The 18,347-nt window shown below is 46.9% G+C and overlaps 1 protein-coding gene across 3 annotated transcripts in view; it reads right to left on the bottom strand.

Moving 5' to 3' along the window:
* Positions 1-18,136, bottom strand: part of crhr1 (corticotropin releasing hormone receptor 1) — a 76,655-nt gene extending 58,519 nt beyond the window's left edge. For all 3 annotated transcript variants that reach the window (XR_011908022.1, XM_072368844.1, XM_072368843.1), the window contains exon 1: positions 17,879-18,136. Coding sequence is in view for 2 of the 3 variants with exons in the window: in XM_072368844.1 (XP_072224945.1) it covers positions 17,879-17,902 (24 nt within the window). In the remaining variant the exon portion in view is untranslated. The remainder of the gene's footprint in view (positions 1-17,878) is intronic.
* Between the last annotated feature and the right edge of the window lie 211 nt (positions 18,137-18,347).

Here is an 18,347-nt window from a genome sequence, read left to right on the forward strand (position 1 = left end):
GGGTCCGTCCCATTCATGGGATAAAAAAACAGAAGGAAGAAGAAGACCTGTTGTTGTTATATACTGTTAAAATATACACTGTAAAAACATTTAAAGAGTCCACAATTAATCTGTGAATTAAGCCATCACATCAGCCTCTAACACCAGCAGATAAATGTACAACTTTAAAGTGTACCCCAATGACAAAGATCCGTGAGGAATGATGACTACTATAAGCTACGTTTCTATTGGTATCTAACAGCTTCTCTACATGTTTTTGTGACCCAAGAAGGAACTATTTATATCTGTTTGTGTCATATTACCACCATAAAGAAATAGAAATAGAAAAAATACTTTATTCATCCCCCAGTGGGGGAAATTAGTGTCACGATTAGAGGTGGAGGTGCGGCTGGGTTCAGGAGGCCTGGGGGTGGAAGCTGTTGCAGAGGTGGAGGTGCTGCTGGGTTCAGGAGGCCTGGGGGTGGAAGCTGCTGCAGAGGTGGAGGTGTGGCTGGGTTCAGGAGGCCTGGGGGTGGAAGCTGTTGCAGAGGTGGAGGTGTGGCTGGGTTCAGGAGGCCTGGGGGTGGAAGCTGTTGCAGAGGTGGAGGTGCGGCTGGGTTCAGGAGGCCTGGGGGTGGAAGCTGTTGCAGAGGTGGAGGTGCGGCTGGGTTCAGGAGGCCTGGGGGTGGAAGCTGTTTTAGAGGTGGAGGTGCTGCTGGGTTCAGGAGGCCTGGGGGTGGAAGCTGCTGCAGAGGTGGAGGTGTGGCTGGGTTCAGGAGGCCTGGGGGTGGAAGCTGTTGCAGAGGTGGAGGTGCTGCTGGGTTCAGGAGGCCTGGGGGTGGAAGCTGTTTTAGAGGTGGAGGTGCAGCTGGGTTCAGGAGGCCTGGGGGTGGAAGCTGTTTTAGAGGTGGAGGTGCAGCTGGGTTCAGGAGGCCTGGGGGTGGAAGCTGTTTTAGAGGTGGAGGTGCGGCTGGGTTCAGGAGGCCTGGGGGTGGAAGCTGTTTTAGAGGTGGAGGTGTGGCTGGGTTCAGGAGGCCTGGGGGTGGAAGCTGTTGCAGAGGTGGAGGTGTGGCTGGGTTCAGGAGGCCTGGGGGTGGAAGCTGTTGCAGAGGTGGAGGTGTGGCTGGGTTCAGGAGGCCTGGGGGTGGAAGCTGCTGCAGAGGTGGAGGTGTGGCTGGGTTCAGGAGGCCTGGGGGTGGAAGCTGTTGCAGAGGTGGAGGTGTGGCTGGGTTCAGGAGGCCTGGGGGTGGAAGCTGTTGCAGAGGTGGAGGTGTGGCTGGGTTCAGGAGGCCTGGGGGTGGAAGCTGTTGCAGAGGTGGAGGTGTGGCTGGGTTCAGGAGGCCTGGGGGTGGAAGCTGTTGCAGAGGTGGAGGTGTGGCTGGGTTCAGGAGGCCTGGGGGTGGAAGCTGTTGCAGAGGTGGAGGTGCTGCTGGGTTCAGGAGGCCTGGGGGTGGAAGCTGTTTTAGAGGTGGAGGTGCTGCTGGGTTCAGGAGGCCTGGGGGTGGAAGCTGTTTTAGAGGTGGAGGTGCGGCTGGGTTCAGGAGGCCTGGGGGTGGAAGCTGTTGCAGAGGTGGAGGTGCAGCTGGGTTCAGGAGGCCTGGGGGTGGAAGCTGTTGCAGAGGTGGAGGTGCGGCTGGGTTCAGGAGGCCTGGGGGTGGAAGCTGCTGCAGAGGTGGAGATGTGGCTGGGTTCAGGAGGCCTGGGGGTGGAAGCTGTTGCAGAGGTGGAGGTGTGGCTGGGTTCAGGAGGCCTGGGGGTGGAAGCTGTTTTAGAGGTGGAGGTGTGGCTGGGTTCAGGAGGCCTGGGGGTGGAAGCTGTTTTAGAGGTGGAGGTGTGGCTGGGTTCAGGAGGCCTGGGGGTGGAAGCTGTTGCAGAGGTGGAGGTGCAGCTGGGTTCAGGAGGCCTGGGGGTGGAAGCTGTTGCAGAGGTGGAGGTGCAGCTGGGTTCAGGAGGCCTGGGGGTGGAAGCTGTTGCAGAGGTGGAGGTGCAGCTGGGTTCAGGAGGCCTGGGGGTGGAAGCTGTTGCAGAGGTGGAGGTGTGGCTGGGTTCAGGAGGCCTGGGGGTGGAAGCTGTTTTAGAGGTGGAGGTGTGGCTGGGTTCAGGAGGCCTGGGGGTGGAAGCTGTTGCAGAGGTGGAGGTGCTGCTGGGTTCAGGAGGCCTGGGGGTGGAAGCTGTTGCAGAGGTGGAGGAGCAGCTGGGTTCAGGAGGCCTGGGGGTGGAAGCTGTTTTAGAGGTGGAGGTGTGGCTGGGTTCAGGAGGCCTGGGGGTGGAAGCTGTTTTAGAGGTGGAGGTGCTGCTGGGTTCAGGAGGCCTGGGGGTGGAAGCTGTTTTAGAGGTGGAGGTGCTGCTGGGTTCAGGAGGCCTGGGGGTGGAAGCTGTTGCAGAGGTGGAGGAGCAGCTGGGTTCAGGAGGCCTGGGGGTGGAAGCTGTTTTAGAGGTGGAGGTGTGGCTGGGTTCAGGAGGCCTGGGGGTGGAAGCTGTTTTAGAGGTGGAGGTGCAGCTGGGTTCAGGAGGCCTGGGGGTGGAAGCTGTTTTAGAGGTGGAGGTGCTGCTGGGTTCAGGAGGCCTGGGGGTGGAAGCTGCTGCAGAGGTGGAGGTGCAGCTGGGTTCAGGAGGCCTGGGGGTGGAAGCTGTTTTAGAGGTGGAGGTGCTGCTGGGTTCAGGAGGCCTGGGGGTGGAAGCTGTTGCAGAGGTGGAGGTGCAGCTGGGTTCAGGAGGCCTGGGGGTGGAAGCTGTTTTAGAGGTGGAGGTGCAGCTGGGTTCAGGAGGCCTGGGGGTGGAAGCTGTTTTAGAGGTGGAGGTGCTGCTGGGTTCAGGAGGCCTGGGGGTGGAAGCTGTTGCAGAGGTGGAGGTGTGGCTGGGTTCAGGAGGCCTGGTGGTGGAAGCTGTTGCAGAGGTGGAGGTGTGGCTGGGTTCAGGAGGCCTGGTGGTGGAAGCTGTTTTAGAGGTGGAGGTGCTGCTGGGTTCAGGAGGCCTGGGGGTGGAAGCTGCTGCAGAGGTGGAGGTGCTGCTGGGTTCAGGAGGCCTGGGGGTGGAAGCTGTTGCAGAGGTGGAGGTGTGGCTGGGTTCAGGAGGCCTGGTGGTGGAAGCTGTTTTAGAGGTGGAGGTGCTGCTGGGTTCAGGAGGCCTGGGGGTGGAAGCTGTTGCAGAGGTGGAGGTGTGGCTGGGTTCAGGAGGCCTGGTGGTGGAAGCTGTTTTAGAGGTGGAGGTGCTGCTGGGTTCAGGAGGCCTGGGGGTGGAAGCTGTTTTAGAGGTGGAGGTGCTGCTGGGTTCAGGAGGCCTGGGGGTGGAAGCTGTTGCAGAGGTGGAGGTGCAGCTGGGTTCAGGAGGCCTGGGGGTGGAAGCTGCTGCAGAGGTGGAGGTGCAGCTGGGTTCAGGAGGCCTGGGGGTGGAAGCTGTTTTAGAGGTGGAGGTGCTGCTGGGTTCAGGAGGCCTGGGGGTGGAAGCTGTTTTAGAGGTGGAGGTGCGGCTGGGTTCAGGTGACGTGACGTTAAATGACGTGTAGAAGAAGAATACACCACAGAGGGTGACGCAGAAGAAGAAGTGGAGGAATCAGTGGTTGTGGATGCTGCACTGGGAGAAGTTTGAGGAAACACATAACAAACATAGATCGACCTTGTTAGAAATGAAAAGAGGAGAATTCAGGGCAAATGAAGATAGAAAAAAAGAACAAACGTGGCGTGGCTTTGTTGGAAATCAGTGACTTACAGCAGGTAATCAGCCTCCAGGTGTACATGCAGTTTGTTGCTGGTTGTTATCTCTAACCAGACCACTAGATGGCAGTAATTACCAAATACGGTGACTTCAGCACAGTAAATATAATTTATGTGGAAGAACCAACCTCACAAAGCAGGTCTTAAAAGTGTCCACAGAGTTCTGAATGCCTGTTTATCTCGGCCAGGAGTTTAAATCGCACCAGGTTTCTGTCTCCTGTTAAACAAAGTAGCTGACAGGGTCCTGCTGGTGCTGTTGGGCTGGACCAAGCAAGGTTCTGATCGTAGAAACCAGGGTTTTCAACAGGAATCTGAGCATGGGACCCAGAGTAAAGAGGAGTGGGCTGTGTAAGAGCTTCTGGATGTGTTCGTCAGCAGCCAGGCAGCTGCTCGCTGGACCGTAGGCGGTTCAGATACGCTCAGCTCAGACAAGGGAAAAGGGAATTACAGTAATCAGGATGAAACGAAAGCATGGACAATCATTTCTAACAAGAATGAAATCCCTGATTTTAGACATTTTCCTGAGCTGATAAAACAGAAGCAAACTGAACTATTTACTATTTCCAGATCAGAACCATCACCTTTGGGCTAAAACCAGTCAGATCAGAAGCAAACACCACTTGTTTTTCTGCGTTTAGCTGCAGAAGTTGTTGATGGAGGGAAAGACATGTTTGAACATGCTGAAAACCACCCACATAAGAACAGTCGGAAACACCTTTAAACATACTTATCATCTGACCCAAAGCAGGGCTCCAGACTTCACCCTAAACTCTTTTTATTGGTCACTCTCATGCCCTAAAGTTCAGAGAGGATTGATTTATTTTTTAATAGAAGGAAAATGAATCAAAGGGCAGAGTATAAAAGCCAACTGAAAACAAAAAGAACAAGATATCTGTGTTTCAGAAAGACCGGCATCTGTCCCTGAAACAGCTCCTCATAATTTAACCAGAGATAGAGGCCTTTCAGTTTATCCATAAATCACTTGTCAGCTGAAGCTTTGTCTTAGATTCAACCTGCTCAGTCAGAATTTCACCTCCCAGGAGCAGCTCCTCCACCATCGGCACCAGGAGCCCTGCAGGTGGGGCGTTTGGAGTGGCCTGGTCCCACTGAGCTATCTGTGGCTTATCAACCACGTTTTATATGCTGCTGGCTGGAAGTCAAGTTGACAACAGTCTCCTGGAAACCGTACACATGGAAAATGAAACGTGCATCTTGAGCTGGAGCAAAACCACGTTACTAAAAATCACCGTCGGTGTTACAGGGGACACTTCATGCAAAAGTCCCTTTTCCAGCTCTTCTACAGTAATATATTTGAAGTCGAGGTGCGTAACCGCTTGGTTTGAATCCTCCGCTATTCACCAGGTCCATTTAACAGGCTTGATGTTGATATCAAATCACTTAGTGATATTTTTCAGATCAGGAGGTTGATCTGAAGGGACAAAAGGTCCAAATCTTTGCTCTGAAACCTGCAACATCCTTCTTTCATGTTCTGATGCTAGTTTTGGTTCTGTTGTCCTAAAAGTAGGTGCATTAACATACAAATTAAACAGCCTTTACTCAGCGGGGACCAGCAGCTGGTTTTAACTAAACTTTAATACTTGATTTACTACAGTCCTCATCACGCAGGTCACTTTCATCAAATTCTGGAGTAAAGTCGTCCAACGGGGCAAATTATAACAAATGTCATCTCAAGGCACTTCAATAATGTAGTCCAGTTCAAACTAATTAGAGTTCAGTAAAATGTAAGCATAATCCACTCAAAACCAATTAATTCAATTCAAGATTAGTCCAATTCATTCATTCAGAGCCAATTAAAAAACAATATCCTCACTAAGGAAACCAACAGATTCACTGAAACCAGAACCAGAACCAGGAAGAAACCTCCATCAGAACCAGAACCAGGAAGAAACCTCCATCAGAACCAGAACCAGGAAGAAACCATCAGAACCAGGAAGAAACCATCAGAACCAGGAAGAAACCTCCATCAGAACCAGAACCAGGAAGAAACCTCCATCAGAACCAGAACCAGGAAGAAACCTCCATCAGAACCAGAACCAGGAAGAAACCTCCATCAGAACCAGAACCAGGAAGAAACCTCCATCAGAACCAGAACCAGAACCAGGAAGAAACCTCCATCAGAACCAGAACCAGGAAGGGTCCATCTGCCTGGACCAGCTGGGGCTGAGAGGACAGGAAAGAGGGGACAACAAGCAGCGTAACACCAGGCCAGAGACACCAGTTAACTGACCTCTGACCTCTGACCTAAACTCAGACTTATCGTCCACGCTGACCTTTAAGCAGAATAAACCCAGCTGAGGCTACAGCCCTGCTGTGATTGGTTGATCCTGGGCAGAAACAGTCTCACAGCGACTGTGGTCCACAGGTTCTGAGACTCTCAGTTTACCTCAAGTCAACATTTGCCTTTAAAAATGACCACGTCTTCATATTTTGTTGCTCAAAACTCTCAAAACTTTTAAAATTCACAAAAACAATTCGCTGTTACGGGTCTAAACCCAGTGTTCATCATTAAAGGAATAAGCACAGGTATGTGGATGAAAATGTGCCATAAACCGGTCAGTGCTTCTCAGTGTGATGTCATGTTGTCTCAGAACATGAACAGTTTTAATTTCTTCCATGTTAACAGATAATAATGCTAATAATTATTATCATTATTATGACTTTATTTATACAGCAGCTTTTAAACACAGAGGAGGAACTTTGGACCAAAGTCAGCAGCAGGACGGGTGATGATTCCTGGTGAGACATCATGGATGCTAACACAGCGAGTACAACAGCTCAGAGGGGTCAAAGGTCATCACAGCATCTACTGTCTGGTTCACTGATACTGATTTACCATCTTACAGTGTGACTGAGCACTTTGGTCACATGATCCATACATCAGGGCTCTGGGGAAAATACCAACTATGAAGATGGATTTGACTGAGATTCTCTGCTCTGTGATTAAATATTTCTATTTGAAGGAGGAACACCAACCACACACAGACACCTCTTCTTCATCATCATCCTCATCACTCTGAGCCTTCATCAGCATCATCCTCATCACTCTGAGCCTTCAGCTTCATCAGCATCATCCTCATCACTCTGAGCCTTCATCAGCATCATCCTCATCACTCTGAGCCTTCATCAGCATCATCCTCATCACTCTGAGCCTTCAGCTTCATCAGCATCATCCTCATCACTCTGAGCCTTCATCAGCATCATCCTCATCACTCTGAGCCTTCAGCTTCATCAGCATCATCCTCATCACTCTGAGCCTTCATCAGCATCATCCTCATCACTCTGAGCCTTCAGCTTCATCAGCATCATCCTCATCACTCTGAGCCTTCATCAGCATCATCCTCATCACTCTGAGCCTTCATCAGCATCATCCTCATCACTCTGAGCCTTCATCAGCATCATCCTCATCACTCTGAGCCTTCATCAGCATCATCCTCATCACTCTGAGCCTTCATCAGCATCATCCTCATCACTCTGAGCCTTCATCAGCATCATCATCATCACTCTGAGCCTTCAGCTTCATCAGCATCATCCTCATCACTCTGAGCCTTCATCAGCATCATCCTCATCACTCTGAGCCTTCATCAGCATCATCCTCATCACTCTGAGCCTTCATCAGCATCATCCTCATCACTCTGAGCCTTCAGCTTCATCAGCATCATCCTCATCACTCTGAGCCTTCATCAGCATCATCCTCATCACTCTGAGCCTTCATCAGCATCATCCTCATCACTCTGAGCCTTCAGCTTCATCAGCATCATCCTCATCACTCTGAGCCTTCATCAGCATCATCCTCATCACTCTGAGCCTTCATCAGCATCATCCTCATCACTCTGAGCCTTCAGCTTCATCAGCATCATCCTCATCACTCTGAGCCTTCATCAGCATCATCCTCATCACTCTGAGCCTTCAGCTTCATCAGCATCATCATCATCACTCTGAGCCTTCATCAGCATCATCCTCATCACTCTGAGCCTTCATCAGCATCATCCTCATCACTCTGAGCCTTCAGCTTCATCAGCATCATCCTCATCACTCTGAGCCTTCATCAGCATCATCCTCATCACTCTGAGCCTTCATCAGCATCATCCTCATCACTCTGAGCCTTCAGCTTCATCAGCATCATCCTCATCACTCTGAGCCTTCATCAGCATCATCATCATCACTCTGAGCCTTCATCAGCATCATCCTCATCACTCTGAGCCTTCATCAGCATCATCCTCATCACTCTGAGCCTTCATCAGCATCATCCTCATCACTCTGAGCCTTCAGCTTCATCAGCATCATCCTCATCACTCTGAGCCTTCATCAGCATCATCATCATCACTCTGAGCCTTCATCAGCATCATCATCATCACTCTGAGCCTTCATCAGCATCATCCTCATCACTCTGAGCCTTCATCAGCATCATCCTCATCACTCTGAGCCTTCATCAGCATCATCATCATCACTCTGAGCCTTCATCAGCATCATCCTCATCACTCTGAGCCTTCATCAGCATCATCCTCATCACTCTGAGCCTTCATCAGCATCATCCTCATCACTCTGAGCCTTCAGCTTCATCAGCATCATCCTCATCACTCTGAGCCTTCATCAGCATCATCCTCATCACTCTGAGCCTTCATCAGCATCATCCTCATCACTCTGAGCCTTCATCAGTCTGTGGAGGCACGTCTGAATCTGAAGCCCGAAGCAGCTCTCTCTTCTGGAAACGAGGCAGTTAAACCACAGGCCAACCGCATGCAGAGATCCAGTACTGTAGGAAGAACTCAGCAGAAATCTGAAGGAACGGAAGCAGGAGGTGGCTGTGTTGTGACATCTGTTCAGTGTGACCCTTTCCTGTGCTGGAAAACATGATGATTTATGTCCACACGTCTCAACCTTCTCCTCTGTGATTGGCTGATTTATTCTCATTCTGTGAATGTCTCTGCTGTGCCTCTCACACTATGTCAGTAATTCTGCATATTTCAGACATCACCGCCTCAGTTAGAGGACTCACTATTAACCAATCAACTTTTTTTTAATCAATCAACTTTTATTTATACAGCACACTTGAAAAAAACAGGGGAAACCAAAGCACTTTACATAAAACACAAAATATGTTTAAGATTAAGATAAAAGGCATAAAGAAATAGTGTAAAGGGTTATGACTCTGGGTCAGGACTTTGGGTTATGACTCTGGGTCAGGACTCTGGGTTATGACTCTGGGTCAGGACTTTGGGTTATGACTCTGGGTCAGGACTCTGGGTTATGACTCTGGGTTATGACTCTGGGTTATGACTCTGGGTCAGGACTCTGGGTCAGGACTGTGGGTTATGACTCTGGGTCAGGACTCTGGGTTATGACGCTGGGTCAGGACTCTGGGTTATGACTCTGGGTCAGGACTTTGGGTTATGACTCTGGGTCAGGACTCTGGGTCAGGACTCTGGGTTATGACTCTGGGTCAGGACTCTGGGTCAGGACTCTGGGTTATGACTCTGGGTTATGACTCTGGGTTATGACTCTAGGTCAGGATTCTGGGTCAGGACTTTGGATTATGACTCTGGGTTATGACTCTGGGTCAGGACTCTGGGTTATGACTCTGGGTTATGACTCTGGGTCAGGACTCTGGGTTATGACTCTGGGTTATGACTCTGGGTTATGACTCTGGGTCAGGACTCTGGGTCAGGACTCTGGGTTATGACTCTGGGTCAGGACTCTGGGTTATGACTCTGGGTTATGACTCTGGGTTATGACTCTGGGTCAGGACTCTGGGTTATGACTCTGGGTTATGACTCTGGGTTATGACTCTGGGTCAGGACTCTGGGTTATGACTCTGGGTCAGGACTCTGGGTTATGACTCTGGGTTATGACTCTGGGTTATGATTCTGGGTTATGACTCTGGGTTATGACTCTGGGTCAGGACTTTGGGTTATGACTCTGGGTTATGACTCTGGGTTATGACTCTGGGTTATGACTCTGGGTTATGATTCTGGGTTATGACTCTGGGTTATGACTCTGGGTCAGGACTCTGGGTTATGACTCTGGGTCAGGACTCTGGGTTATGACTCTGGGTTATGACTCTGGGTCAGGACTCTGGGTTATGACTCTGGGTCAGGACTCTGGGTTATGACTCTGGGTTATGACTCTGGGTTATGACTCTGGGTTATGATTCTGGGTTATGACTCTGGGTTATGACTCTGGGTCAGGACTCTGGGTTATGACTCTGGGTTATGACTCTGGGTTATGACTCTGGGTTATGACTCTGGGTTATGACTCTGGGTTATGACTCTGGGTCAGGACTCTGGGTTATGACTCTGGGTTATGACTCTGGGTTATGACTCTGGGTCAGGACTCTGGGTTATGACTCTGGGTCAGGACTCTGGGTTATGACTCTGGGTTATGACTCTGGGTTATGATTCTGGGTTATGACTCTGGGTTATGACTCTGGGTCAGGACTCTGGGTTATGACTCTGGGTTATGACTCTGGGTTATGACTCTGGGTCAGGACTCTGGGTTATGACTCTGGGTTATGACTCTGGGTTATGACTCTGGGTTATGACTCTGGGTTATGACTCTGGGTCAGGACTCTGGGTCAGGACTCTTGGTTATGACTCTGGGGCAGGACTCAAACGTAACCTCCCACTAACACAGTGATGTGAACTGAAAACAACAGCAACTCAGAACAGCACTTCGCTCAGTTTTCAGTTTGTCCGTCACGTAGAGGACATCAACAGCAGACACACTGGAACTATCTGTGGGTGCGGGTCCATTTTTATGGGGTCATGCAGACTGAGCGCTCTGATTGGCTGAGAGGTCTCACCATCAGATTCGCCAGGCCACAGCAGATATAACACCAAACTCACCACTGTATCTCCGTGTGTTTGTTCCTGTGCCGATGAGTCATGTGATAAATAATGTGACCACACATCATCTGTCCTGAGTCTGAGGAGTAAAATCTGCTGGGTTTGTGTCAGCGGTCTGATGGAGGACAGAGCTGTGTGTCAGTATCTGAACACTCAGAAGATGCAGCTCTGCTAGAGTGAGCTGGAAGACTTCCAGCTTTTCTCACTGTGACATCAAAAGCTTGAACTTTCAGCATGGAAGCACACACAGCTGGGTCCTGAGCTCATCTGCAGATGCTGCCACAGCTGAGCAGGTTGTGTGTCTAAAGCTGAACACGAATGTGACCTGAACGCTGCCTCAGAGACAGGAAGCAGTTTCCTGATGCTTCCATCCAGGTGCTGTTGTTGTCAGTGTTTTTTTCAAGTAGCAGATGAACTTCAACAAATGATCAGAGCTCAAATTAAAGGTGAGATAAAGGTTCTGATTCACCCACAAACAGTGACTCTGCAGTGAAACTATCAGATAATGAAGAGCACCGAGCAAAAGGAAGATGAGGACAAGTTGGAACCAAGTCCAGATGGAACTGTACGGTTTTATTCTGAAACCTGCTGAATCTGCAGGGGGTTCGGTCCTGATCACCTCCCAACAGGAAGTTTCAGCCCAGCGGAGAGAAGCAACACCAACAAAACATTAAGAGAACATCAACAGAACGCCAACAGAACACCAACAGAACATTAAGAGAACATCAACAGAACGCCAACAGAACACCAACAGAACATTAAGAGAACATCAACAGAACACCAACAGAACACCAACAGAATACTAACAGAATAACAACAGAACATCAACAGAATACTAACAGAATACCAACAGAACATCAACAGAACACTAACAGAACATCAACAGAACATCAACAGAATACTAACAGAATACCAACAGAACATCAACAGAACACTAACAGAACATCAACAGAACATCAACAGAATACTAACAGAACATCAACAGAACACTAACAGAACAAAAAACAGAACACCAACAGAACAAAAACAGAACACCAAAAGAACACCAACAGAACACCAACAGAATAACAACAGAACACCAACAGAACACCAACAGAATAACAACAGAACACCAACAGAACACCAAAAGAACACCAACAGAACACCAACAGAATAACAACAGAACACCAACAGAACACCAACAGAACACCAACAGAACATCAACAGAACACCAACAGAACATCAACAGAATAACAACAGAACATTAAGAGAACATCAACAGAACACCAACAGAACACCAACAGAATAACAACAGAATAACAACAGAACACCAACAGAATAACAACAGAACACCAACAGAACATCAACAGAACACCAACAGAACACCAACAGAACAAAAATAGAACACCAACAGAACACCAACAGAACAAAAATAGAACACCAACAGAACATCAACAGAACACCAACAGAACACCAACAGAACACCAACAGAACACCAACAGAACACCAACAGAATAACAACAGAACACCAACAGAACATCAACAGAACAAAAATAGAACACCAACAGAACACCAACAGAATAACAACAGAACACCAACAGAACATCAACAGAACACCAACAGAACACCAACAGAACAAAAATAGAACACCAACAGAACACCAACAGAATAACAACAGAACACCAACAGAACACTAACAGAACACCAACAGAACACCAACAGAACAAAAATAGAACACCAACAGAACATCAACAGAACACCAACAGAACACCAACAGAACATCAACAGAACACCAACAGAACACCAACAGAATAACAACAGAACACCAACAGAACATCAACAGAACAAAAATAGAACACCAACAGAACACCAACAGAATAACAACAGAACACCAACAGAACATCAACAGAACACCAACAGAACACCAACAGAACAAAAATAGAACACCAACAGAACACCAACAGAATAACAACAGAACACCAACAGAACACTAACAGAACACCAACAGAACACCAACAGAACAAAAATAGAACACCAACAGAACACCAACAGAACACCAACAGAACACCAACAGAACACCAACAGAACAAAAATAGAACACCAACAGAACACCAACAGAACAAAAATAGAACACCAACAGAACACCAACAGAACATCAACAGAACACCAACAGAACACCAACAGAATAACAACAGAACACCAACAGAACACTAACAGAACACCAACAGAACACCAACAGAACAAAAATAGAACACCAACAGAACACCAACAGAACATCAACAGAACACCAACAGAACACCAACAGAATAACAACAGAACACCAACAGAACATCAACAGAACACCAACAGAACACCAACAGAACAAAAATAGAACACCAACAGAACACCAACAGAATAACAACAGAACACCAACAGAACACCAACAGAACAAAAATAGAACACCAACAGAACATCAACAGAACACCAACAGAACACCAACAGAACACCAACAGAACAAAAATAGAACACCAACAGAACATCAACAGAACACCAACAGAACATCAACAGAACACCAACAGAACACCAACAGAACACCAACAGAACAAAAATAGAACACCAACAGAACATCAACAGAACACCAACAGAACACCAACAGAACATCAACAGAACACCAACAGAACACCAACAGAACACCAACAGAACAAAAATAGAACACCAACAGAACACCAACAGAATATCAACAGAACACCAACAGAACATCAACAGAACACCAACAGAACATCAACAGAACACCAACAGAACATCAACAGAACACCAACAGAACACCAACAGAACAAAAATAGAACACCAACAGAACACCAACAGAACATCAACAGAACACCAACAGAACACCAACAGAACATCAACAGAACACCAACAGAACACCAACAGAATAACAACAGAACACCAACAGAACATCAACAGAACAAAAATAGAACACCAACAGAACACCAACAGAATAACAACAGAACACCAACAGAACATCAACAGAACACCAACAGAACACCAACAGAACAAAAATAGAACACCAACAGAACACCAACAGAATAACAACAGAACACCAACAGAATAACAACAGAACACCAACAGAACATCAACAGAACACCAACAGAACACCAACAGAACACCAACAGAACAAAAATAGAACACCAACAGAACACCAACAGAATAACAACAGAACACCAACAGAACACTAACAGAACACCAACAGAACAAAAATAGAACACCAACAGAACATCAACAGAACACCAACAGAACACCAACAGAACATCAACAGAACACCAACAGAACAAAAATAGAACACCAACAGAACACCAACAGAACACCAACAGAACAAAAATAGAACACCAACAGAACATCAACAGAACACCAACAGAACATCAACAGAACACCAACAGAACACCAACAGAACACCAACAGAACAAAAATAGAACACCAACAGAACACCAACAGAACAAAAATAGAACACCAACAGAACACCAACAGAACACCAACAGAACATCAACAGAACACCAACAGAACACCAACAGAACATCAACAGAACACCAACAGAACACCAACAGAACATCAACAGAACATCAACAGAACGCCAACAGAACACCAACAGAACATCAACAGAACATCAACAGAACACTAACAGAACACCAACAGAACAAAAATAGAACACCAACAGAACATCAACAGAACACCAACAGAACACCAACAGAACACCAACAGAACAAAAATAGAACACCAACAGAACATCAACAAAACACTAACAGAACAAAAATAGAACACCAACAGAATAACAACAGAACACCAACAGAACAAAAATAGAACACCAACAGAACATCAACAGAACACCAACAGAACACCAACAGAACAAAAATAGAACACCAACAGAACACCAACAGAACACCAACAGAACAAAAATAGAACACCAACAGAACATCAACAAAACACTAACAGAACAAAAATAGAACACCAACAGAACATCAACAGAACACCAACAGAACACCAACAGAACACCAACAGAACATCAACAGAACATCAACAGAACATCAACAGAACATCAACAGAACACTAACAGAACATGGAGATATAATGAGCTGAACAGAGGAAACCTAACTCAGTGATGTTCTTCTTCTTCTCTGGCCACATATGAACCTAACTCAGTGATGTTCTTCTTCTTCTCTGGCCACATATGAACCTAACTCAGTGATGTTCTTCTTCTTCTCTGGCCACATATGAACCTAACTCAGGGATGTTCTTCTTCTTTGGCCACATATGAACCTAACTCAGTGATGTTCTTCTTCTCCTCTGGCCACATATGAACCTAACTCAGTGATGTTCTTCTTCTTCTCTGGCCACATATGAACCTAACTCAGGGATGTTCTTCTTCTTCTTTGGCCACATATGAACCTAACTCAGTGATGTTCTTCTTCTTCTCTGGCCACAGATGAACCTAACTCAGTGATGTTCTTCTTCTTCTCTGGCCACATATGAACCTAACTCAGTGATGTTCTTCTTCTTCTCTGGCCACATATGAACCTAACTCAGTGATGTTCTTCTTCTTCTTTGGCCACATATGAACCTAACTCAGTGATGTTCTTCTTCTTCTTTGGCCACATATGAACCTAACTCAGTGATGTTCTTCTTCTTCTTTGGCCACATATGAACCTAACTCAGTGATGTTCTTCTTCTTCTCTGGCCACATATGAACCTAACTCAGTGATGTTCTTCTTCTCCTCTGGCCACATATGAACCTAACTCAGTGATGTTCTTCTTCTTCTCTGGCCACATATGAACCTAACTCAGTGATGTTCTTCTTCTTCTCTGGCCACATATGAACCTAACTCAGTGATCTTCTTCTTCTTCTCTGGCCACATATGAACCTAACTCAGGGATGTTCTTCTTCTTCTCTGGCAACATATGAACCTAACTCAGTGATGTTCTTCTTCTTCTCTGGCCACAGATGAACCTAACTCAGTGATGTTCTTCTTCTTCTCTGGCCACATATGAACCTAACTCAGTGATGTTCTTCTTCTTTGGCCACATATGAACCTAACTCAGTGATGTTCTTCTTCTTCTCTGGCCACATATGAACCTAACTCAGTGATGTTCTTCTTCTCCTCTGGCCACATATGAACCTAACTCAGTGATGTTCTTCTTCTTCTCTGGCCACATATGAACCTAACTCAGTGATGTTCTTCTTCTTCTCTGGCCACATATGAACCTAACTCAGTGATCTTCTTCTTCTTCTCTGGCCACATATGAACCTAACTCAGGGATGTTCTTCTTCTTCTCTGGCAACATATGAACCTAACTCGGTGATGTTCTTCTTCTTCTCTGGCCACATATGAACCTAACTCAGTGATGTTCTTCTTCTCCTCTGGCCACATATGAACCTAACTCAGTGATGTTCTTCTTCTCCTCTGGCCACATATGAACCTAACTCAGTGATGTTCTTCTTCTTCTCTGGCCGCATATGAACCTAACTCAGGGATGTTCTTCTTCTTCTTTGGCCACATATGAACCTAACTCAGTGATGTTCTTCTTCTTCTCTGGCCACATATGAACCTAACTCAGTGATGTTCTTCTTCTCTGGCCACATATGAACCTAACTCAGTGATGTTCTTCTTCTTCTCTGGCCACATATGAACCTAACTCAGTGATGTTCTTCTTCTTCTTTGGCCACATATGAACCTAACTCAGTGATGTTCTTCTTCTTCTTTGGCCACATATGAACCTAACTCAGTGATGTTCTTCTTCTTCTTTGGCCACATATGAACCTAACTCAGTGATGTTCTTCTTCTTCTCTGGCCACATATGAACCTAACTCAGTGATGTTCTTCTTCTTCTCTGGCCACATATGAACCTAACTCAGTGATGTTCTTCTTCTTCTCTGGCCACATATGAACCTAACTCAGTGATGTTCTTCTTCTTCTCTGGCCACATATGAACCTAACTCAGTGATGTTCTTCTTCTTCTTTGGCCACATATGAACCTAACTCAGTGATGTTCTTCTTCTTCTTTGGCCACATATGAACCTAACTCAGTGATGTTCTTCTTCTTCTTTGGCCACATATGAACCTAACTCAGTGATGTTCTTCTTCTTCTCTGGCCGCATATGAACCTAACTCAGTGATGTTCTTCTTCTTCTTTGGCCACATATGAACCTAACTCAGTGATGTTCTTCTTCTTCTTTGGCCACATATGAACCTAACTCAGTGATGTTCTTCTTCTTCTCTGGCCACATATGAACCTAACTCAGTGATGTTCTTCTTCTTCTTTGGCCACATATGAACCTAACTCAGTGATGTTCTTCTTCTTCTCTGGCCACATATGAACCTAACTCAGTGATGTTCTTCTTCTCTGGCCACATATGAACCTAACTCAGTGATGTTCTTCTTCTCTGGCCACATATGAACCTAACTCAGTGATGTTCTTCTTCTTCTCTGGCCACATATGAACCTAACTCAGTGATGTTCTTCTTCTCCTCTGGCCACATATGAACCTAACTCAGTGATGTTCTTCTTCTTCTCTGGCCACATATGAACCTAACTCAGTGATGTTCTTCTTCTCCTCTGGCCACATATGAACCTAACTCAGTGATGTTCTTCTTCTTCTTTGGCCACATATGAACCTAACTCAGGGATGTTCTTCTTCTTCTCTGGCCACATATGAACCTAACTCAGTGATGTTCTTCTTCTTCTCTGGCCACAGATGAACCTAACTCAGTGATGTTCTTCTTCTTTGGCCACATATGAACCTAACTCAGTGATGTTCTTCTTCTTCTTTGGCCACATATGAACCTAACTCAGTGATGTTCTTCTTCTCCTCTGGCCACATATGAACCTAACTCAGTGATGTTCTTCTTCTTCTCTGGCCACAGATGAACCTAACTCAGTGATGTTCTTCTTCTCCTCTGGCCACATATGAACCTAACTCAGTGATGTTCTTCTTCTTCTCTGGCCACATATGAACCTAACTCAGTGATGTTCTTCTTCTCCTCTGGCCACATATGAACCTAACTCAGGGATGTTCTTCTTCTTCTCTGGCCACATATGAACCTAACTCAGTGATGTTCTTCTTCTTCTCTGGCCACAGATGAACCTAACTCAGGGATGTTCTTCTTCTTTGGCCACATATGAACCTAACTCAGTGATGTTCTTCTTCTTCTTTGGCCACATAACTCAATTTAACTCAATGATGGCAGCAGTGAATTTCAGCTCCTCTTTCAGGTTCATAAACATGACTGAAAGAGTCTCACCAGCAAACCGCCCCGCGCATCACTGGTATAAACAAGTTACAAACACACACGCGCGCGCGCACGCTCCCTCCTACCTGACTCAGTAGTTTTTGCTCCATTTCTGTCACTCATCCATCCCTTAGACGCACGCGCTCTGGCACGCCGCGGCCCCGCAGTTCACAGCTGCGTCCCGCGCACTTTGGTCCGGTTCAAGTCCCACTTCATGTCGGTCCGTGCCGGGACAGGCCGACCTCACGATCCGCAGCAGAGGACCAGGAAGCTGAGTTGAGCTGAGCTGGTCAAACAGCGATAAGGCGGAGAAAGAGGGATGTCCGGATTTATCCAGATCGGGAAAGCTGATGGACCAAGCAGCGCGTGCAGCCGGCGAGGAGGCTGCTGCAGAGCTTGAGCCAATCAGAAGAGGGGAGGGGACAGACAGAGAGACACACACACGCACGCGCAGTGATCAGTAGGATCGACCCCTTCACATAATTTCAGTGTCAAACAAACTTCAGAAATTATCTATCACCAACCAAAAATCAATTCCCAGTTTAATGTCACGTG

Source organism: Leuresthes tenuis, unplaced genomic scaffold (genome assembly GCF_036924035.1).
Source record: "Leuresthes tenuis unplaced genomic scaffold, fLeuTen1.0.hap1 SCAF_17, whole genome shotgun sequence".
Taxonomy (NCBI): domain Eukaryota; kingdom Metazoa; phylum Chordata; class Actinopteri; order Atheriniformes; family Atherinopsidae; genus Leuresthes; species Leuresthes tenuis.